Source organism: Agelaius phoeniceus, chromosome 1 (genome assembly GCF_051311805.1).
Source record: "Agelaius phoeniceus isolate bAgePho1 chromosome 1, bAgePho1.hap1, whole genome shotgun sequence".
Lineage (NCBI taxonomy): Eukaryota > Metazoa > Chordata > Aves > Passeriformes > Icteridae > Agelaius > Agelaius phoeniceus.
In genome coordinates this window covers 45,007,364-45,031,817 of record NC_135265.1, presented here as the reverse complement: position 1 = coordinate 45,031,817, position 24,454 = coordinate 45,007,364, and the positions used below count along the sequence as shown (strand labels likewise).

The following is a 24,454-nucleotide window of genomic DNA, read 5'->3' as shown; positions in this document are numbered from 1 at the left end:
CTGGTGGCTCCCCAAGCTGCTCTCACACCACAGACTTGGGGGGAAGCTGCCTCCCTGCACCCCTCTGTCTGCAGCCCCATCAGCAACCCTTCTTGTTGGTCAGCACACAGCAGGGACTCAGTCGTGGAGGTGTTTTCAGCCATTACTCCCTCCTGCATCTTCTGGGGGCCTCCGTCTGCCAGCAGCACAGCTCCTTGTAGTCAAACCCTTCTTGGGCTCCTCTCTCCCTCTACCCTGATATTTTACTTGATTTATCCCACCACAATCCCTCTTGTGGCTGGTTAGGGTGTCCCCAACCTTCACCAGATCCTCTCTTCCAGGATGGGAGGTTTCCTCACAGGCAAAGGAGCCTCCCTTGCTCCATGAGCAGTCCCAGGGGACTCTGCTCATGTTTTATGTACAGCTCTAGCAGGATGGGCACCCAGCAGTTGCTTGAAGTCTTGGGAGAGGCCTGAGATCTTCATAGCTTGGGTTCCCTCCCTTCTCTTTGAGGCCAGTTTTTCCTAGATGTTCCCAGTTTTGGGCTGTAGTTTCCTATGCTGTTGCTGTTCCTCGAAGAGGCAGCTGGGCTCGTCCCTGCCCCAAGCGCTGCGTTGTCACCGTGGAGCAGGCAGTCACGCAGCGCAGCACCAGCCTGCTTGTGGTACAGAGGGAGGAAGCTGGAAGAGCCATGGGCAACTTCCACTCTCTGCAGGCAAACCTGCCTACCTGGTGCCTGCTCTCCCAAAACAGAAACGTCTTTATAAGAAGTACCTCTTCCAGAGAGCAGGGAAATAATGGAAGGGTGTGAAAGTACAGGCATTATTACTATATTTGGAGTTCAAAGCATCCCTGTGACACTTCAAGGACTAATGCAGAGAATATGACAGCCTTGCAGCAGCTTCACGTTGTCCCCACAGAAAAATGCTATCCTGTGTGTGCCAAGGTCTGTTCTTGGGGCACAGACCGAGAAAAATAAGGCAGAAGTAGGGTTGGGAGAGCCTTTCCCTTGCACCAAGGGAGGGGATATTACCCAGGATGGATAAAAATGCACTACTAGAGATGAACACAAAGACTTCAAATGGCTGCAGCAGTTCCCTGCAGAGCTGAGGAGGTACAGCAAGGTATGGTCGCTTACACATGTACTGGCTATATGTAAAACTCACTCTTTGCGGGTCCCTCATACTCCAGATTAGGCTTTGCTGGAGCCTCTCCTAGAGGGAAGCTTCTGAATGTGGAGCCAGGACTCCAGATGCCTCTGGAGATGCTCTGAACCTTCTATTGGTAATTTTAGCTTTGAAATGAGGGGATGGAACAACATAAATTTCATAAAACCCCAAGTAGATTATATAATTATCAGATTTATCTTCCACACAATGCTATCTCTACAAGGCAAAAAAGGGACAAACATTCTCAGTGATAAAGAATTTTATTCTTAAATTCCTGAGGTTAAAAAAGGAAAAAAAAAGCATCAAGAAAAACATTCCAACACAACCATTAACATTTCTGTAACTGTACAGACACTGGTATACATGATTTTTCCCATATCTGGAGTAGGAAGTTTGATGTGAACAGGGCTTGCAATTCTTTGGCAGTTAAGACCAAAAGATGCTTCTGAACAAGTTACAACCTCAGTGATTGAGCATAATTAAAACTATAGTGCAATTTCAGTTTTAGGAAAGAAGTCAGGCTTTTGTAGCTTTGCTATTTTTTAATGTGATACACTCTTGTGCAATACCTCTTTCATTTTTCATAAAGAAACATTGAGTAATGTTGAATAAAGGAACACTGTCATTTTCTTGAAGAAACTACATTCTTTCCTTCGCATAAACCTCTTTGTAATAAAAAATCTTACCCTCCATATCTCCTTATCCTTTCCAGCACCCAGAAAAGCATCTAATTACTTATGCTAACCACAATGCATAATCTCAATGTCCTATGAATGTGACATCTCCTTAAATTAATTTCATGATCAATTAAAAATATTTTTCTCTTTATTGCATTCCTGCAGGTAATAAAAAGCCCAATTCAACAAATCACCTGAGCACCTATAAATAAGCAGATTTTTCAGCATTGCTGGCATAGCTCACATGAACAAGAATTTTATGAATGGAAGAATTAAGTGCTTGAATGAAATAATCTCTTGTACAAGCCTGCCCTTGTGCAAAGTCCTTTACTGGGTTTCCATGATTCCAGAAATGAACTATCTAGGACATTTAAACAAAAGGTCTCTACTAATGTCAGGTCCATTACTGTCGCTGCACAGCCTCTTCCAGCAGTTATGATGGGATTACTGCTCCTGGGAAGCTTCTTTGAACAGCTGCACTCCTGTCCACTTGCAACTTATCAGCCTGATATTTCATCATTTGAAACTTTTTCTCCTTAAGGATTGTCTTTGGTCAGAAACAAACATTTTCTTTTCATCTTTAAACTACAGGTTCTGACTCCCACTCTTAGTCCTCTTTCAGAGAGAGAAAAAAAAGCAACAAAATTATTCTCAAAGGGCAGGAAAACCTGAAGAAAAGGGACCACAAAGACTCAAATGCTAAACAAGAACAATGCAGTGGATTTACTCCCCTTCTCTCAAACATTGACCTCAGCCAGTCTCAGGACTGTCTACATAAGAAACCTCCAGAAAAACATCTGGCTTACTACATGGAGACAATTATTTAGAGACCTACATGAACAGGGGCTTAAAAATATTTGCCACAGGATAAAAAAATGTCAAGAACTGGATGCGGAGAGAAATCAAGAAGCAAGGCTGTCAAATTATTTTTAGTAGAGAGACTTCAAATACTTTTTAACAGAGATGTCATATTTTGGCTGAAGATACTTGACAGTGTCCCTTTACCTTACATTTGGCATGTTAGAAAGATATCCCTCGTGTTAGGGATTCTAAGTAAAATTAGTATTCTAAGTAAACAACAGCAAAATGTTTTTAAAAACCACACCTAAAAGATTAAAAGAAAACTGCAGCAGACTTCAGTAACAGCTCAGTGAAATTGCATAGCATATGGTACACAGTACTCCATTTTTAAGCAATAAATAATATCTTCTTGCCTAATTAAATATAAACATAGCTTCAAGACTGAAATAACCTGTAATTCGTGAACTGATCCACACCATTTATTGCTGTTTATTGCCCACGTCAGCCTCTTGTCCATCTCATTTTCATGCACACAACCAGGTCAGGGCTTAACTACACTGCAGCCTTCAGGGGCTTGCACCTTCCACTGACCACTCTGCCTGGCAGAGGGTCGGGAGCACACCACCACCATGGGGAAAAAGGCAGCTGAAGGCAAGGGAACGCTATTGATGAGCCAGAGACCTAAATCCTAGGTGCTCCATGAAAAGTAGTTATTCTTTCACAATCTTTTTCAGGATCACTGTATTATAGATTGTTAACAACTGGAATAAAGGATGAGCAACCTTTAGCTTTAACTGCAATTATTTTCTTTTCTATGATCAGAAATTTCCCTCTGCCTCAGCTGCTCCTGTGTAAATGTCCAACACTTGGTTGGTGATCTCCACCTTTTAAACAACCAGTCCTTTGGGGTGGGAGATCCCTTATGGGTATTGGATTGGACCAGCAAAACATAAACACCAGCCGGCATCTCCTGACCACCTTCCCTGCCTGAGCTCATCCCTCCTATTCCCTCTCCTTGCTTTTACAAGTTTGCCCCTTTCCTCTCCCCAAACCATTTGCTGCAGTTTATGCTTGCCCATTTTTTTCTTTCCCTTCATGCTTTATTTCCTGTCTCCCACCAGGACCCCTGTATGTCAGCTACAGCTGGCATCAAGTCTCTACAGGGTTCCTCACAGGTTTTGCTGGTCTTCTACCAACTGCTGCACTAAAACCTTTCAGGTCTGAGGTTTCTTGGGAGAACAGTAATAAGAGAAATCAGACACACTTTAATTATGAGTAGGGCTGGTTGGGAGAAAGAGCTTTTCTTCTTTCTCCTGCCAAATGTTTTGCCATTCTATTGGAAGACAGGTTTTTTTGTACAGAAAAATCCACTTTCGGGTATTTTGACAAAAAGCTGAAATTCTATATGGAAAGCAGATGGTTTGCATAGAAATTTTGTATAAGCAAGAACGCAGTCTTCCCTTAAAAAGCAGTGTAACAGCCCACAAATCTGAGATGGAAAGCTAGCAATTGGTTAGGGCAACTGCAAGGCTTAGGAAATGGACAGAATGCACTAACACCACTGGGTGGAGAGCTCACCAGACCTGGATATGAATTCCATTTTGGATGGACGTTTTGAGACCTGTTCAAACATTATTGCTGCCTTCCACTTGGTCTAGAGAGAGAGAGACGTTGCTGATCTCCTCAGAAACTGTGCTTTCCTGTGAAGGCTGATGACTAAGGTGCTAAGGCAGGAAAAAGGAATGCTCCTCTTCCCAGTATCACCCAGTGAGCAGAACTTTATTCCACAGGGGATGTTCTGTGTTCTGCCACTGGTGCTCACCATAGGAACTGGGTTCCGTGGGCCAACGTACAGAGCACGGTGAGCCAAAGTGAAAGGAGTTGCTGCTTCGTGCTTATTCTTGTGTAACTGGTATTCAGTGCCAAAGCATTGGAAAGAGCCAGTTAAGACTTACCAAATCTTAGCCCAAAATATATAAAACTCCTATGGTTTGCTGCTTATAAAACTTGGAAAAGATAAAAAATTCTAGATGGATTACAATAATTGTGAAGACTGAAGTATTGCATAATTGCTGCTCTGACTGTAAGAGTGGTACAGCAGAACAGAGATGGTTATGTTTACACCTCAGTGAAGAGGTCAAAATAGGCATTTTTCTTTACATTTCCTTTTGAAGGATATTTTTGGAAGAAAAAATCACTCAATTTTCAGCAGAGAATTTCAGTTTGCATTTAGATACCCACACACTTATTTTTCTCCCCACTGAAAAAAAATTGGTTATTATTGACCTGTTAAACCAAACAACATGGCTTTTCAGCAATCTGTACACAGTACAGAACCATTAGTGTTCCTGAAAAGGCTTCTGTTTTTAGTGTACACATCTCCTCTTAAGTGCATTAGAACTATTGCATAGTTTCAAAGTCTTCAAACACAGTGGTAATCAGAATGCTTACACATGTACATAAATAATAGCATATCTTAAAAATTTAATTAAAAATACACAGTATAGTAAAGGCTATGGAAAATCACTTCCATCATAGATGACAGGTCGCTCAACAGCCAAGTGATAAAACACTCTTTTTGAGATAAACCTATTAAGGAAAGAAACAGAGCAAAAAGATCACATTAGCTGAAGCCAACAAAGAGGGGAAGCCTTAAAAATGTATTCAGTCTTTTAATTCACTGCTGTCAAAAATGTGCCTGTGCAAGGGCCATCAGGCTTGTTGTTAAAAAGATGACAATCCTGACTGAACTGTCTTGGAATGAGTCACCAATGACCTGCTTATTTCTGTTAACCCTCCCAGAGGTTCAGAAAGAAGAGCAGAATTCTGCTGTGGGGGTAGGAAAAAAAACCCAAACAAGAACAAGAACCAAAACTCAGTCTTGAAGACCTCTTGGCAAGCGAGGAAAATTTTCTTATACTTAGTTCTGAATGGCAGAATAATGGTACACATTATGATCAGTTCCACAGCCTGTAAAACCAAGCTTATTTCACCTTTTATGCCTTTCTAGGACCTACCTAGAGAATGTGTTGTCAAATATCAGGGTGTAGATTCCAGTGTTTCTGACTTTCACCTGTCCTCTGATAGTTTCCTTATGAGAGTTGCAGCGAGTCATAGGGATAAGAACCTGGAATTCAATACAAATCAAAATGAAGTTTGCTATTTGCCCTATAAATTGGCATTTTCTTTCATAAAGCCTTGATTTCAGCCACCTTGAAAGTCCCAAAGTGCATCTATGCCTATAAAACTAATTACTCTGATTAGCATTAAGAACTCCCCGAAACAAAAATCTCACAGTGAGGCATCTGTTTTCCTTGGATTATATCTTTACAGCACTAACCTATAGCTATTGATCTCTGCTTTAGAGATAGAATAAATTCCTGAACTTTTAAATGTTAATCTAAGAAACTTTAATAACTTAATCAAGTGGTATATTAAATCCATATATCCAAGAGCAGGATTTAGCTAAATATATCTTTTAATATACGTTTTTATACTCCCTGTGTTATAAAATAAGCTTTCTCAGCAAATCTGTATTTTTTATCTGAGCTTACAGCAAAAAATGTGTGTATCTGTGGTTCTATGTGAGTCTGGCTGTAAAACCCTAGCACAGCTGTCAGAAGAGCAGCTGACATAGATCAAGGATGACCCTATACAACACAAAGTTTTACCAAAGAAATATATCAAGACAAAAGCAGCATTCACACTTCATTCAGCTTTCAGATTAGGAAAAAGAGATATGTTACATGGAGTTAATAACTGTGCAGTGAATTAACACAAGCTATATAAATGTCTTATTCCCCCAGTTAATCACAGCCATAGAGTTCACCCTACCACGGTGAATTAAACTAACAGCTGCCTTGTCTTCAGCAAAACTTTGCAATTAGCTGAGTAAAATAGATTCACCTAATCTGTAATACTCATGAAATATGGACAGCACATATAAAACTGAGTACCTTGGGCACTGGCAAAGAGATTTTGCACACCATCCAGACACTTAAGTAGATTTTGCACACCATCCAAACACTTAAGTATATGCTTCATTGTAAGAAATGTAGGTAAACCAAGAAATGAAACTGTTTCCCTGTGGCTTCTTCTCAAGAGCCTGGCAAAACCAGCCTTAAAGAGTTTACAAACTAAGTGAAATTGAGAAAAAAAGAGAATTTTGCATACTTGGATGTTCAATTCTGCTTGATAATACAGGGTGAATTTCAGATGCAACCAACAGAAGCTACAGGGCTTTTCAACTCAACTGTTGCTGGCAACATTAAAGATGTAGCTTTGCCTTTAGCAGAACTGCAGCTTAACTGGAGAAACAAATCCTAAATGCATTAGCAAGTGGCATTCTGGTGAAGACCTCCTAGCAATACTTGTCAATTCCTGTAGGCTGGATGAGTGTAGAGCAGTATAACCTCTGAGGTAGTAAGGAGACAAAGGCCTTACTTTGCACTGATCCAGCGGCGTGTCTTCGGCCTCTTGGTAGACAACACTGAAGGATATGCTTTTGGGGTCTGATGAGAAGATCCAGCTGATGGTTAGTCCCATCTCTGTAACAGTGATGGGAATTATACTGTAGGTGCTGGATTTGATGAACAGCTCTCTGTTGCTTTCTCCAAAATTCATGATCTCTTCTACTGTAAGGGGTAATTTCACCCTGTGAGGGAGAAATATATGATTACTTGAAGAGATCCAATCCACTTACTCAGACAAAACCACTAATCATTGATTTTTATTTTCCATCTATTTCAGGTAGACTCCACAGTGTATTTGGGACACATCCAGAAAATGCATGAAAAATCAGCCTCAGATGAAGGTAAAAGCTACAAAAAAGCTGACTGATATTGAGAACCTTCACTGCTCTGGCACAAGTGGATTTTGTTCACTTATTTATCTCATTTCAACTGAAGAAAAATAGTGCTGGAATAAAGTTTTTAGAATTACTACTGATAAGAAAGGAGTGCCGCCCTCTACTGTTCTTTTTAAACAAAAAGTAAGTGACCTGGTTTATTCACCTTCCTAGTTGAATATAAAAATTTGCACAGGAAAACAGGAGGGATCAGGATTACAGGTGGATGAAATATGAACAGCAGTTCTGTTCTGAAATGCTTAACACGTCTGAGTCTGTTTTACCCAACTAAGCTGCAAAAAAACTGACTCAAAATACTTCCAGTTAAAAAGGAAATTCTTAGCATCTAGATGATGCTGAGTCCTACAGCATTAGATGAGCTGACTTCATTCTGGTATCTGTTTAAGACTGTGATCAGTGAGGCCCTGAAGCAGGAGAACACTGGTTGCTTTCTTCAGGGGAAACCTGCAATTTCTAAGATCTGTGGGATCTCACCTACATTACCCTAACTAAAACTAATCTCATCTGTCACTTTTCAGGCCAAAAAAACTGTTTGCAAATCAATGAGATCAGTGTAAACCACAGTCCTGTCCTGTCTCAGGTGATCTTTGATTTTAATAAACTAAATATCATTCTTGGTTTTGCCTTACAGCCCAGCTATGATTCTAGTTACTGCTTCATTTACCTGGATCTCTGAACAGCAGCAACAAGGTTGAAACATGGACTGATTTATCTCCTTGCAGTCAAAAGTTTAAAACCTTTCCCATAACTAAGGCAAAATTTCAAAGCTAGGTTAAGGGGACAGTGAGCAAAAGTGAATTTCTCTAAGTCATGTGCATTTCCCCACATTGGATTCTATTCTTGGCTGTGCAAGACATGCTGTATCACTACTGCATATAATTAGGAATTTCAGAGCAGGACACCTGCAGAGAATTGTGCGCACACAGAGCTTGAGCTGAGGCTTAGATGAACATTCATGCAATGGCGTGTATCAACCAGAGCAGGCAAAACAGATTCTGGGAAGCCACCAATAAATAACAGATACATGCTCCAAAAGGCCATGAATTCCTTCCCTTTGGCAAAGGTCCAACTAGAGCTGCATTCCCTGACTTGCCCTTGCAGTTTCTTTCAGAGACTGTTAGAACTGCACTGCCTTTTCTCTAAATTTCCTTTGTGTTGATAGCAATTCCTGTAATAAAAATAGGAAATGTTTTCTCATGTGATTTGGACCTGCATCTTTCCTTCTTATTTCCCCGTTGCACTGGGACTGAAGAGAGAGGACCTGGCTCATTGCTGCTCTGGGTGGTTGAGTTACACCCTCTTATCCCACTCAGACCAAATTCTACCATGGGACACAAGTGAGCAGCTCTTCCAGGAGCCTGCAAGGCTTGTGCTCACATATCTGAGCTCAGCCTTTATGCTTTCACCTATAGCAATGAAATTGTTCTGCTTACATAATTTCTCCTGACTTCAACAAGCATATCTCAGCATCTTGAGCAACTTGCCAGTCTTCAGATTCATCGAAAGTTGAAGAATTACCCGTGCTGTTTCTAGAACAAGGAAAAGAAGGAAAATTATGATTATCTGAGCAGTATGTGATCACATAGAATCTGCATGCTGAATCCTTCCTATAATAGAAATGTTTTGATAGTCCTGATACCAAATTCTAGGATTCTTAGTTGGCCCATTCTAGTGAGAAAACTGGGCAAAACCACAGCCCCCTTCTGCTCATCACTGTGCACAAATATAAAATTGTTTTTATCCTGGTTTCATGAGCTAAGGGGAATACATATATACATCCAGAAAATCTTTTCTGCAATCATAACATAAATTTCTTATTGAGATGATGACAGGTTTTGAAGATTCTCTGGCAGGTGGGAACTTCAGGGGCAGACACAAGCAAAACAGTCTCCACTTGTCCCTTAAACAAAGCTTGCAAAAGGATAAGATGTCTCCCTGGATTTAATCTGGGAGGTGTTTTACAGTCATATTATCCAGTTCCTTACTCTGACAACTGTACACAAAACATAGTCTATGGCTGTAGAATTGCTACCATGTGTCTTCTTTTCCTACAAAAACTACTGCGTGATTCAAACACAAATACACCAAAGATACTGTTACAAGATGACAAAGCAGTATGTTTCCTCCACACCATGATGTGTCCCAGTGAGCAGTGAAGCAGAGGGAAGAACCTGCTATTCACTCCTTACCTCAAAAAAGGTGTATGCTCAGGGTGAACACTGGACTAGCACTAGGCATGAATTATGGGGCTGGACACAGAGAGAAGGATGAGTCTGAGAGTCAGGAAACAAATGCTGATAGTTTCCAAGTTAGAGCTTCTCTGACTGATTCTTCTTTTGTTTCTCTGCATTCCAGCAGTTTGAGAAAATTAAGCTGTTGTTCCCAGAAAAAAATGCCAAGGATTCTTATTTACAGGGAACCAGCTGGTTGGTTCCTTCTAAAAATCAGTGGAATCTAATAAAATGTTAATACCATATCTGCTTCTGAACCATCAAGTGCAGTAATGCCCCAAGAGAGCGTAATTGCCATATTTGCTGTTGATCAATTCTCAAAACTAATGCACAGTTTAGCATTTTCTTTTAAGTCCAATGTGATATTGCTCTACAAGCAGCATTGCTGAGCAGAAGAGCATGAGAAAATATCTCCTTCAGGTGGTCATAAGCAGCATCTGAAAATACTGTGTCAACAACATGCAATCACATGCCAGTGCAGTGACATTATGGTTTGGAAACAGGACAAATTTACTGCAAATTAAACTGCACCCACTGTCTATACATTTCCTGAACTGTTATCTTGATATTCCTGTTCTTTTATCTTTGCAGTCTCTTGACTAACTCTTGACTTCTTCAGTCACACCACTACTGTTAATACCCTGAAGTGACAGCTAGGATGTGCATGGGAGACTCAAAGCTGTAATAAGTGCCAAAACCTGAGCTGTACCCAGACACAAGGAATGTAGGCATGAAGTACTTACTATGTGTTGGTCCATAAAGGTTAGTATAATATCTGTGCAAATACTTACTGATACAAATAACTTCTTGTTAACTATCTTTATATAACCAGATAAGAAAACTGATTCTGGAAAAAAACCTCAAACCAACAAACTAGAAAACTGAACTATAGCTTGTAAACCTACACATACATTTTGCTTGCAGAGTGGGAAGAGCAACCAGCTTCATGCTGTGATCCATGTAAGTCTCCCATCCCACCAGGTTAGCTAATTTCACAGCCTTGAATTCATGCAGAACAAGAGAGCTACACAATTACAGGCAACTACACCATTCAGAAGTGTCAAACTCTGTGATTTACTACACAATGCCATTAGAGTTCTTGATTTAGTCCATTAATTTCATCTTTCATTTGGAAACCTGAAACGTAAATTAAATCCCAGGACCAATATATGTTTGTGTTCTCCTCTAACACATGATTTTCCCTATTCCTGCTGTAACCAAGTACATGGTTAGGTGGTAACCTTTCCACTTGGCTCTACCAACCAATACCTTCACCACACATCTAAGGTTAAGGGCGTGCTAAGTCTCCTGATTTGTGTATTAAACCAAAATGCCTTATAATCACAAAGAAAATCCTCCTTCTCTTTATGATATCTCACTGAATCTAACAGTCTAAACTAAGGTCTCGTAGGCTATAATATAAGAAACAGTATCATGATTCAACTGGAGCATTTTTCCCCTGACAAGAGAATTTATTCTTGCATGACCCATTCACCTTTTTGTTAGCACTAAGGATATTCCTACAGTTTGCCAGGTCCCCAGATTATGAATATGCAGCCTCTGGTGTATCTATTTAAACAGTCTGTATTCTTTCACTTCTTCTTCTTTTTAAAAGTGAAATGAAGTGGGGCTAAAAGCAGAAAGAAGTGAAACATGGAAAAGACACTACAGCAAGAAGAGAACAGCTCTGATTCAGCAAAGCCTCAAGATACAGATTGTTGGAAGCTGATAAAACATTTCGAAGAATTATTGCTTCATGCTGGTCTTGCTCTTATGCAATTCCTCAGGCACCTGCTGTTGGTCACAGTCCCTAAGGTCCCTAAGCCTTGCCCACTGTGTCTGTTCTTATACATGGATAGCATTTCTTACAAATTATACTAAAAATACTGTGGCCAACATCATAAATGGCTTGGGGAGTTAAAAGTTAGAAGTCACTTTTAGAATTAAAACTTGGAAAAAAGATGGTTCAAATCTAGACTCAGCAATTTTCTGTTTTCATAAACACCTGAGCTCTGACAGCTGTAGCTACATGTCAGAGGTGTTGGCTTCATGTGGCTGAGCAGTGAAATCCCAGAAGCCATCTGCCTGTCAGCAGTCCAGTGATTTCTGGAGAGAACTTCTGTCATCCAGGTGAGAGTCTTACCGAATTGTGTGAAAGGCAGAAACCTGAAACGGAGACTGGAGGCTGTACAGAGCCCCTAACAGCTGCTTAGCCCAGCAAACACATCTGAAAATGCAAAGAAACAATCAAAGGCATTATGCTGAAGTGCACCAATGATTCCCTGGGCCTGCTGTTATCTAGCAGGTCAGGCCCACCCCAGGCACCCTAACTTAGTTATTAGCCTTCCTCTCCAACCCAACAGAGAGCAGTAAAAATGGAAAGAGCACAGCAAAGGATCAGAAGAAAGGATACCACAGACAGCCTTTGACATGGGCAAGAAAAGAGGAATGATTTGGGATGGAGCAAGGGGGATATAGAGCTCACTGAGTTTTTAACAGGGTGCAAGACAGTGTCTTGCGTGAAGTTGTATGGGTGGGAAAGGGATGGAAGTGTTAAGGGCAAACCCTGGCATATGATGAGATGGGAAAGCATCACACAGACAATTGCAAAACTACACAGAAAAAGATGGATGGACATGAAGATCCATCACTGTGTACAATGGGTGAGATGCTTACTGCTATAAATGAAATCTCAGCTATTTCTCAAAAAAGTATCTATGACTTAGTTATGCCACATTCTGTATGAAACAAAGACAAACAACCAACAAACAATACAAAAGGACTCCCCAGTCTTAAAACTGGACACACTCTATCTTCAAGACAAGAAACAATACAGAGAAAGCAAGATAGGGAAACAATCATGACAAAGGAATCTTTCTGTGCTCCGAATGACAACATGCAAAGTATGTTTTATTTTTTAATTTGTTTTGTTTTGTTTTGTTTTTTATTGTGATAGGGAAGATGTTTGGCAAAGGCTATGAGATGAAGATAGCTTTCAAACACTGCATTTGCAAAATGTTCAGAACAAGCAGTTAGGGATTACCAAGGTGCTTTCAAGTTCCCTTCCCAGCAGGAGGCAGCAAACAGACGACTGGAAATCAACATTAAAAATACTGACAAGCTGTTGCCAGTATAGCCCAAATACTGCAGCCTGTAGATCACCAAGGCTACAACCACCTCTGTGGGTAACACTAGTTAAGATACCTTTGAATTTTCTTTTCACACAGTTCTTTAGAGGCTGTTAAGGGAAACTGAGGCAGAATTATAGGAGAGATATTGCAAAAGCAGTTTCTGGCCTGAGTTTACACCAGTATCCATCAGGAGCCCCATGTCCTTTCAGCAGAGCTCCTGCCCAACCCTCCCTGCCCAGCCTGTAGCTCCACAGAGGCTGCTCCATCCCAGAGCCTGCAGGTTCCATGCAGCCAGGGTGATTTCTGCAACCAAGGTCCTTCACAGCTCTACAATCAAATGTTCTTCAGACTGACTCATCCAGGAGTAACAGCTACTCTCTCAGCCTACTCCCTATACGGGATAAATTCATACAATCCAGATGTTAGCACACAGTTTAGCCACTGCTGTGTCATCCTCATACCTTATTCTGCATCTCAAAATGACTGATAAAAGCAGGTGGTTATCACAACGTATTGCTCCCCTGTTTGACAGGAACAGTTTGTGAATATTTAGCACCTTGCTCCCAGTTTGTTTCTTAGAGGCAGAGAAATTTCTATCACATGCAGTGAAGCACAAGGGAGAACTGTTTTAAAAAGCATTACACAGCCTTACATTTCTTGTGTCAGTAGTGTTCTTTCAATAAATGATGCTGCAGAAGTAAGACAAATTTGGTGCTGTTTTTCTTCATATGCATTTGCAGGTACCAAACACAAGCAGCCAGAGATACAAGCTCACTGCTCTACAAATCAGAGTCCCAGAAGCACTACAGCTATGGTAGCACAGGCTGCTGCAAAGATCCGCCTGCATGGGCTTTTTTCTCTTAATAGAGCTTCCCTCTCTTGCAGAACCAAGGGACACTCAAACTGCTGTACATTAGAACTCACTGGGTGAGGCCTTTCAGGCAATCTTGAATCAGAGTTGAGTTCTGCTAATGTTATGGTGAGTAATATCTTGTAGTAGGATTAATCTCACAGAAACATGGTTTTTGTAGTTCAAAAGAGAGGGCATTTAGCTTTTGGGCTAAATCCTTAAAAAGCCAATAAACCTATCTTACAAAAGACTTAATTTACCAGGTAAACAGCTTGCAAAGATCAGTAGTCTTAGGGCTGTTACTTTTATGTGCTGGCATCAGCCCTGACTGCAGTTAAATTGAGTTGAGGAGAGGCTTAAGGGGTTAACACCATCAGCCCTTGAGAGGGAGTGTAATGGAAGGGGCTGACAGAGGACTGGTCACTCCTTCTTCTGAGAGTAATACAAATGTAGTGCATCAACGAAAATCCTCCATCTTTCAGTAAGTCACTTGAAATGGGGAAAGAAAAAAGTGCTGCCATCTGATGATGTGACTGATATCTGAAGAACAAGATGAGGCTTAACTGAAACACAGGTTCCAAAGTACTCATTGAGACTCAAACCCTGCCTTTTGGGACAGGTCCAACCCAAGCCAAACAACTCTGATGCTCAGAGTCTGCAACCTGAGCCTAAATGGTAAATTTGGCAAAACAAATTTTATTTCCCTCATGGGTTTCCCCAGAAACCTCAATCCAAGCACTAAATCAGGGATGTATTAGAAAGCTTAATCCTTATACTGTTTTCAGAAGCCTCTTTGTAATTGTCTTTTGAGTATGCTTTTGAGTCCCCATCAGTATAAATCTGGTAACAGATGATGTGTTCAAATCCCCCAGCTGTTGTGCTTGGGTCTTGACTATCAAGACAATCCTCTTCAGCAAATAAATTGATTTGCTTTTGTCTGTCATGGATGCTTTACTACAACTCTTATCTGTTAGCACTTAGGATTTTGTCTGTCTCCTGGATGCATTAGGATTTAATTATTTGCTGAGTAAAAAATCCCAATCTGTCTCCTTCCAGGCTGCCTTTAAAAATATGGCAACATGGCAACTACAGATACTGCTGACTTTTATTATAACTTCTCCATCACTGACCCCTATAAAAACAGAAATGAGAATTTTCATATTAATAAGTCTTCCTGCCAAATACGTATTTTGCTGTTTTCATCCTTGGCCTAGCAGGAAATACACCGGTCTTTGTCATACTAAGTTTCTACATGAAACTGTAGACACTGACAGAAACTGATAGCTGAACCTGGCTACAGCTAAGTGCATTTTTCTTTGGATGCAGCCACTCTGGGCATACTCTGCTGCTCAAGAGTGGATTTCAGGCACTGTGGCATGTCATGGGGCTTGTATACACTTCAATGTTAACTCTAATGCCTATCACCTTTGACCAGCTTATTGCTGTTACTTTTGCCACCCAAGCACATGTGTCAAACCAAACAAATGATATGGGGCAAATTAATCTCTGTCTTGATCTCACAAGCATTTGCTGCACCACACTTTGGTTTTTGGGAGGTGTTAATTTTGATAAGGCAATATGTCAGGAAGAATAACCAAACTGTTGCACGGAACTGGTTCTTGAAGTAATCCAAGTGACTCTTGCTTATTTTATTCCCATGGTAACCATGATCATCTGCTAATTAGTCACTAATTATTAAAACCTTGCTGTGTGCTAGAAGTCTTCAAAAGAACAAATGTATAAAAAATATTTTCTGTACTTGTCCTCTTTATTTTTACCCAGATACCCTATACTTTCTTCAGATTGATAAAAATCACAGACTGGAGATTTAAATTGAACAGCAGCTTTGAATATGCAATTACCATAAGAAAAGCTCTTGCTTATTTTTATGCCTGTCTTAACCCGTTATTTCTTCACGGGAATGAAAGTCAGGGAGTACTAACACAAAGTTATTAAAAAATCAAGATGTGCCAAATGGCAAGTTACAGCTCAACAGTGGCAAACCACCGAAGAGGAAGACTCTAAATCTTTTACTGCTTTATATAGTGCAGATGCCACAAACATGTACCCACTATAAAACTGCCTGGAAAATCTGGGAACTCTTTTTCAGCTTCTTTTTTTCTGTTTGTTTTGTTTGCAAATACTGATGTAGGGAGTCTGAGTGAAAGAGGAAATACCATTAGTAAAAACACTGTGATCAGCTTAGAACCAAACTATTTTCATCATGATACTTCATTGCTTCCTGCTTTTTCAGTCCAAGCTGGTAACTGAGTTAACAGTGAAGAAGATCTCAGAAAGTATAAAAACCAATGAGATAAAATTCTACTTTTCATAAAGGTAATTTAAATTTCCTGACTCCCAAACCTCTGGCCTGCTGGTTTTCTATGAATGATGTTTATTTTATTGAAAGCTTTTATGAGTTGTTTCAAATATATTACATATTTTATGTAATACCTTCAGCCCATTCATTTAATGAGAATTCCTGAATTTTAAACATATATATTTGAATCTTCATGCTGGGTTTCCTGTGTGGTTGGGTTTTTTTGGATGTTTTGGGGTTTTTTTCCATCTAGGACAAGGTTTGTACGCAAAATCCTTCAGCATTCATCTAAAATTTCTGTAATAAAGCAGCATTTTCATCTGCCTTTCACCCGCTATCAGGTTCACAGTCTGAATGTCCCATACACATATTTGTATCTTATATCTGATAACAGAGCTCATGTTGCCAGATTACCAGGGCCCTTGTGAACAGCAGGAATATCATATCACACACACGGGCTCCAACACTGAGCAGTGTTTCTGTAGATGCAAACTCTCACACCCTGATTCACCACACATTCTTTGCATCATGACATCTTTCCAGTCTGTTTTTCCTGGCACCTTGGTTCCCTTGTCATGAAACTGCAGATTTCTTGGTTGTTTTCCAACCTTGTTCCACCAGTTCTCCCTTTCCACCTCTGGTCTTTTCACTTCCAAGCTGGAGGGAAAAGATGTGCAGGGGGAAGAAAAGTGTGCAAAAGCTCTTAAACAAAGTAGTAGAGCAGGTGTGGAGACTGGAACAGGGAAAAGAAAGAAGGGATGCTGCAGAGGAGCAAAGGGAGGACTTTATACAGCTGTGGGCTGCTTGCAATAAAGGCAGCGTTGGGTCCAGCCCAAAGGGTCAAAGTCCTTTGCATTACAGCTTTGAAATACCAATTTTAACTGCTTCAAACCATTCTTGCTAAAACCACACTGCCTGGATGTTCCTTTACTCCCCATTAATACCCGGGCCTTCCTATCAGAGCATCGCTGCTCAGAGGAACCTGACCCTTTTTGGCAGCAGTGTGCCTATCTCACCACTTTTCCCTTTAGGAAACAGCTCCTTACGCAATCCTTTCCTTACTACACAATCTCTTGTTTCTCCCACAGTGAAATATCCTTAAAAATAAAGTTATGAAGCAATGTGGTGTGACTGCATGTGTAAAGGTGCCATCTCAACACACAGCTGCAATGCAGGCTTTACCAGCATAGGGTGGCAAGTGGTGCTGCTGTCCCCTCTCCTTCCTGGCTGGTTCTGCGTGGGGCAGGGAACTCTTCAGACCACATTCACTTCCCCCTTTCGGCCACACTGCACCCTGCCCGGCCACGTGAGTTGTAATTAGGCCAGCCAAGAGTGTTATGAGTCATCAAGAAAAATCCAATCCAAACCAAAGCAACCACTGTGCAGACAGGCTGAGATGTTCTTTCTACCACTACCAAGGTGTGAATAAACTCTTTGTTCCTGTACCAGGCTAGTGGCAACTTTGGGGTTTTTTCAGTCTTCTGCTGTCTGTGATCTTGATTTTGCTGCTGCAACATTTATTACAAGCATGTTATACCTACAACACATAAAAATGGAAACACAGTGCACTGGTTTATCCTGGGGCCCTTTGTTTTAGAACACAATTTGCATATGTGAATGCTTTAGAAATAAGAGTTCAAACATACAACACTTCAAAAGAAAACCCATGTTCCTTGAAGTAGCAGGATGTATCACAATTGCACAAATAATCTCATCTCCTCACACTCAAGATTTTGATTGGGTTGGTTCAAACACAAATAACAAACATGAAAGGTTGAAGTAACTGCTGCTTAATCCTAACCTTTAGGAAATAGCTACTTCAAGGTCAGTCAGAGTTATGTTGGTATAGTCATCTCTCTTATTCTGCCACACACCTCTGCAGCTGGTGACTAATGTGAGTTTTAATTGATTCTCAACTGATCTATACCAATAAAGGCAGACTCTCAAGATTTTCTGTTATGAAATAATTTTGTTGTAATTGTTTCATGTCACTTCAAGGAAAGAACAACAGTGGCAGGGCTAGGACACCAAGTGAAAAATAGAGTAAATGTACAGTAGGCACCAAAAGCGGGACAAATAGGAACAGGAATGTCCTTTAAGATAATTCACTGCTTTGAGGACCAACTTGCATTTTTAGTTCAGCAAGGACTCATGCCTAGTATTCTAGGTATGGTCAGTGTGAAAATCTCTGCTATCAGCCAGAGAGACATCCTAAGAAACTATGTCAGCAGAGCATGTCAATTCCAGATCTTCTACTTGGACAGAAAACCTCCATTCTCTTCCCTCTCCTGGCTGCTCATCTCCTTCATTTTTAAAGCTCCACCAGCTAGTTCAAATCTCTGGCAAAACCAAAATAGGTTAGATTATTTTCAGCAGATCTCAATAAAGAAGTTTAGCCTGAAAACTGACTTATTTGTATGCCTTCCTCAGACCTGCATCTAGCAACTACAATCTTGGATCCTTTTTGTGTTCCCCAGACACTATATCTAAGCAAATTCTACTCCAAATATTCAATTTAATACAAAAAGAACACTATTGGAATGCCAGTGGAGACTATGTGAAGTTTCCACCTAGAAATCAGGCCACATTTAGCTGGACTCTTTAGAAAGAGAAAGAATAAAGATGATAAGTCTACATGAAGTTCAAGGTGGTCAGCCCAGTACAGCCAAGAAATCTGCAGCAATCAAACCAGTAGCTCAGAAAGTCACTAAACTGCAGGTCCTTGAACTGTGGGAGAAAACACAGTGGAAAATTCTCAGTACATGCCTCAATGGCTGCTGTCAAAGATAGGACAGAGGGTGAACAGACAATACAGTGGCTCTGGCACATTTACTCACAAGCAACCCAAGTATCTCATGCTGCACTTCCTGCTCCTTCCTGTGCTAAGTGACACTCAAGCTTTGGGTACACATGTACTCCTCACCACAAGTGAGGAAGAAACAAGTGAGAAGACCTGTGTGCTGTCACAGTCAGCACTGTGCCCTGCTGTTTTTCTTTAACATGCACCACACCATCATCTGACTCACGTATCAGTTTCTAGATCTCTCCCATAACACAAACCCACAATCAACAAGTCATCTGCAATGCAAGGCCATTCTCCTCTCCACTGCTCAGACTAGTGAGCCTGAGCCTTCCAAATTACAGGTGTCATGGGAAAGGGCAGGTGTCATTTGTGTTCTCTGCAAAGAATGTCTCAAGTTCAAAGTACAGCCACAGTAAGACTCACCCACCTGCTCATGAAACTCCTAACAAAAAACAACAGAGGATAAAGCACTATTTCCTGGCTCTCCTGCTTATAATCGGACAACAAGGGAAGCTGGACAACCTATAAAAGTTTACATAGTGCAAGTAACTTGTTCCATGGGTGCTCTTCAAGAATAGTATCCTCTTGTTAGTGACAATCCTTCCTTCCTGCCTGAATACTTTGTCAGACAAGATGAATTTAGACCAATCTCAAATTAAAACAAATGGCGACCCACACTTATTTCTCTTCTCCTAGTTGTTTTCTCCAGAACTAACTCACCTGTAACATACCTCCCGCAGATAGCATGAATTAAGAGAAGTAGTACACTTCACTTTTTTCTTCACAAAACAAACAAACAAAAATTCCCCACCAAAAACTGTCTTTTTGCAAAACACTAAATTCACAAGGGCGGTGTGAAGCTCAGCTCATTCCAGCACATGATAAGCAGGAATACACTGTCAGTGTTAACTGTCTACAAAGTAGGCAGAACACATTTAAGGTATTTACCAAGAAACAAATATGTAGAATTTTGAAAAGTCTTTTTACCAAATAAACAAGTCTGTACTGTTTGTCTTCAACCCAAACTGCAAGTCATTGTGGTTTATACCGGAAATGTGTCTGTTGGGTGTAAAACAGTCTAGGTCTGCTTTCTTAGCAGCAGACTATTTACTCTATGAGTATTTTCACTTCAGCATTTATATTTATGCTGTCTATTTTTCTGCTTGGAAGCGAAGCAAGTACACAATTAAGGTGAAATTTCTCTTTTTGTTTTTTCTTCTCAAAAGACAATATATTTTAAGGAACAGAATTTTTGTAAAACATTTGAAAATATCTGAACAATAGTAAAACAATATTTTGTCTAAACTGTACAAATTAAACATAATAAATAAATAAAGATACAAATTAAACTATAATAATACAATGTCATTTGCAAACCAAGTATTTGGACATTCAGATGGCCTTAAATCCTTTTAATTGGTAATTTAGGTAGAATTAAATATTAAAAAATTACTGAAATCTGCACTCACTCCCATTTTCTTCAAAAAGAAAAAGAACAAACTTGTGCCAGATGTAGCTACACAATTGTTCTTTTCTGTAAGCTGTCATCTCTAAGGTAGTAAGGAAGTCTATAGACAAAGAGAGCCTGAATGCTGACTTTAATGGTGACAAGCTGGCCTGATGACAGCACAGAGCTGGGACTACTCCCCTGTGTTGTGGTGAAGCAGGTGGAGAGAGAGCATGGAGTGGTTTAGATTTACTAGATTGAATGCTGGCTGTGCAAATAGACCAAAATGATCTTGTGTTGCTCTACTGAACACGTGGCCTGGGAACAGAGATCTTCACTTTACACAGAGGTTGACTACTCTCACTGAATGGGAGAAAAAGGAGAACATTCTAAACAAATCCCAAAGAGTCTCCTCTTTGAGAAGCAGTGTTTACTCACAGGTCTGTCACACTTTGATCCAGAGAGTCTCTTTCTATCTGACTTTCATTGTGGAGAGAGTCTGATTCCTGTACTTGGCAAAGCTCCTCATCAGTGATTATATCAAAAGCTGCATCATCTGGTGGTTTAGAGGCTTCACTTGCAACTGTGCAGAAAAAAACATGAGAAGAAACATGAACACTCTTAGCCGGCTGTCTGGAAAACAAACGAGCAAAGCCCTTAAGGGGCAAGCCTGGGCCATTCCTCTTCATTTACAGAAGCTTTAGATAACTATTAGAATTAATGGAAAATCTTGGTATGACTGACACTCATTTAATACATTAATGTTTCTCTCAATATCAATTAAGTTCAAAGACAGAGTCAGTCCCACCCTGAAAACTCTCCATGACCTCCTGCAGGTCATTGGAGCAGGAGGTGACCGTGTGGTTTCTTGGAGACTGTCAAAGAACAGTACTTATATCCCCACAGCATGCAAGCAATAAACTAACCAAAAGCCCTCTCAGATGGTGACACAGGTGATTCCAATGAAGCTGGTGATCCTTCCTGGTTGGCACTGGATCCAGAGTCATCTGTACTGTCCACAATCACTCTAGGCTTATTAAAGCAAGCTCTGCAGCAACGCTCCTTTTTTCCACCAAGCTTTGTCACCATGTAGTTGTTGCAGCAGTAGTAGCAGAAAATGCGGCCACACATTCTAGAAATGATTCAAAACCAGAGGTGTTAGAAAAATACCACACACAGCCAGAACATATCTCTGTGACAGAGGTTGGGGCTCTCTCATAATGGTCTTATTTTCTGCAAAAGCATGAAAGCTACACCCATTGGAAGAATTCATAACAGACCACACTCCTTTCTGAAGTGAAGCAAGTCTTCTTGACATGCACAGGATAGAAATTCACATTCATGCTTTGCTACCTTAATAAACAGGCAAAACAGAAAAAACTAAAAATACAAAAAATAAATATAAAAATATAAAACAATCAAATGTTCACAAATATACAATGCAAACAAATTATATTTATATTAAGTATGTAAGAAGAAAATTAACTTAATACTACACAGGCCAAATCTCACAGACAGGTAGAACAAAACTTGATTTGATTAAAAGAACTTTAAAAACACATCTGTATGTCTCTGCTTCATAATGACCCCTCCTCCCTTCAGAAAGGAAAAAAATCCAGTATTGGACACATATGTGTACATTCATTCCTCCTGCCCTCTCCAGTCTGAAGTCTTGCAGTATTAAACTTGTCAACTACTTTTTAATGTTGAGATTTTCATGAATTAAAGCACCCAACAGGGATGACTGCTACTCAGGAAATTTTAATGGTTTTGCTTTTCTTAATCATTTAAATCATTACTGGGTGAAGACACAAGCAGCTTTCAGAGACCTTAGCAGAAATGAGTAATTTGGAAGCTGTTACCCAAAATGACTTCACCATTCACTAATCCCTGTAGAATGTTGTTTACATTCACGTGAAAAGGAAACAGTTCTAGTGCTTCCTTCTTTCCTTACATGACAAATCAGGTCATGAGGCTAAGGAACAGTAAAGAGCCAAACCAAACATATCACTAGGACCCTGAAATGTATCCATTTAAGTACTTTTTAATAAATCTAGATTGGATAACTAACACTAACTGTAGGGGAAATAATTTAATATCCACTTAAAAAAAAAATTACCCTGCAATAGTTGATTATCTCTGAACATACCTAGTGTAAGTAAACAAATTTATAATTGCACAGCATGTTGAAACATGTTCTGGAATACTTCCACCACAGTAGCAAAGCCATCCTAGTGAATATTGTGTAGAGAAGAACAGAGCAGTGCACAGTCCTTCAAAGCAACACACTATACAGGGTTTGATTATCTTTGTTCCCAGAAATGAGAAATTAACAGACTCTCCAAGTCAGAGTTGCATCCAGATCTTTGTCTTAATACATGTCAAGGGATCTTTCCAATAATGTGTTATCCCCTCATAAGCTCACGTGTTCTTTCAGCCTCTACAATGTCACGTATCAACAATTTTGATCACTGAACTGTGAACATCAAGAAATATTTCCTCCACACAGACAACCATACTGAGTTTTGCTTTTGAACAGTGCAATACAGTTCAACAACTGACCTGCAGTGGTGTCGGCGCACCATCCATGAGAACTCTCTCTGGCAGTCCAGACAGTGATTAACTTCTGTGTCCCCCTGCCACCTCTGCTCTGCACTAAGCTTCTGCTGGAACTCCAAAGCATCAGACTTTTGCCACAAAGCATCCTTATCTCTGCAGTGACACAGTTAAAAGAAAGAAAAACACATAGAAGTTGTCACAGTGTTGGTTTATTGCTAATCAACCTCAACTGGAATGCTGGTGAAAGCTTCACAGTAAAAATTCCTTTGCTCCTAAAATTCTGAGAAGCTTTCAGACATAAAGATAGACCAAAAAACCTACTGAAGCTTCTGCAAAGATAGGGAGAAGACCACTTGCCATGCAGAGAACTACATATTATTTCAAAACAGACAGGAAATTAAGGAGATATTATTGAGTGTTACATTTTTTGACTATATAATGGAAATGCAAAATTTCAATTGCTGATGAATTTGACCTTCACTTGTATCTTCAATTTGGGAATATAAGCCTGGATGACCTAAGCAGAATTCCTGAACATCCTAAGCAAGGATTTTAATTTCTGCTTGCTGTTTATTTTGATGCCAACCTTATAAGTTCTATTAAACGCTCTTCAAGGAACTGCTTTGTTCTTGTCAGGTCATCCAGCTCAGCAAATAACTTCTGGTCACTGCTATCTTTATCTGCTGCCACCTTGCTGAGCTTCTCAGTGTAATCCAGGATCTTCTCTTTTGCTTCATCAGCTTCTTTTTGGATCCTGATCAAATACAAAGGCAATTATTAATCATTTTTAGCTCATGTAAATTCAAGTCTTCCCTGTGGAAGGAAGGGCTCTTCCACCCCAATAAGCAGGTAGTTTCAGTGAAATTTTTCTCAGTGTGCATATTTTTTAGAGCTAGGCAGAATCTCCCCAGTTTTCTGCATCTGAAAATGCACATAGATCCATTATCTAGTGAACACAGCCAGCAACCAGCAATTTCTTGGATGCCCTGCTTATAGTAAAGCTTCTGATGGTATCAACTAGAGATAATACATATGATATCAGCACAAATGTATAAAAATACATAGGCTTTGGTTAACCTTTAGACTCTGTGTGAGCCCACACACCCATGAAGATCTATTTCTGACTGCCAGATTATCCACACCACACAGGCCTCACACAGTTACCGACTTTGAAAACACATCCTGAGTTAAATTATTAAAGCTGATAAGAAACCCGACAAAGACATGCAGGATGTGGCCCCATTCAGATAATTCTTACTGATTCCCTGAAACTTCACAAAGAGGAGAGAAAAAAGAAACTGTCCAAAAGTACAAATTTTCCATTTCTTACAAAGAACCCCAGTATTAATTTTGTGCTTAACCTGTAAAATAAAAAGAGGTTATAAAAATGTCTCTCATTAATTTATATCAGCTAAATTAACTATACAGTAAAAATGAAGCCATGCACTCACGTGTGCTGCATAATTTCCACGTTTCTTATGTGAAGTGTCAATCTGATATTCCCTGCCAGTGCCCAGGAGCTCTTTGTTCTATATAAACACTGTGACATATGGTACTTCATAAACCATGGTGATTTTCAGTATGTTTTGATTATTGTCCTCTTGCTTGGCCTACAAATTA

The 24,454-nt window shown here is 40.0% G+C and overlaps 1 protein-coding gene across 5 annotated transcripts in view; it reads right to left on the bottom strand.

Annotated features, from left to right (window-relative positions):
• Positions 1 to 1,389: 1,389 nt before the first annotated feature.
• FYCO1 (FYVE and coiled-coil domain autophagy adaptor 1) overlaps positions 1,390 to 24,454 on the bottom strand; it is a 46,089-nt gene continuing 23,024 nt past the window's right edge. For 3 of the 5 annotated variants that reach the window (XM_054647932.2, XM_054647942.2, XM_054647949.2), the window contains exons 11-19: positions 23,421 to 23,588; positions 22,838 to 22,987; positions 21,202 to 21,407; positions 20,714 to 20,858; positions 11,868 to 11,951; positions 8,927 to 9,022; positions 7,070 to 7,280; positions 5,644 to 5,753; positions 1,390 to 5,215 (exon numbers count right to left, since the gene is read on the bottom strand). In XM_054647932.2, coding sequence (XP_054503907.2) covers positions 5,140 to 5,215; positions 5,644 to 5,753; positions 7,070 to 7,280; positions 8,927 to 9,022; positions 11,868 to 11,951; positions 20,714 to 20,858; positions 21,202 to 21,407; positions 22,838 to 22,987; positions 23,421 to 23,588 — 1,246 coding nt within the window. In that variant the 3' untranslated portion in view covers positions 1,390 to 5,139. The remainder of the gene's footprint in view (positions 5,216 to 5,643; positions 5,754 to 7,069; positions 7,281 to 8,926; positions 9,023 to 11,867; positions 11,952 to 20,713; positions 20,859 to 21,201; positions 21,408 to 22,837; positions 22,988 to 23,420; positions 23,589 to 24,454) is intronic. The other 2 variants (XM_054647958.2, XM_054647975.2) reach the window with 2 other exon arrangements.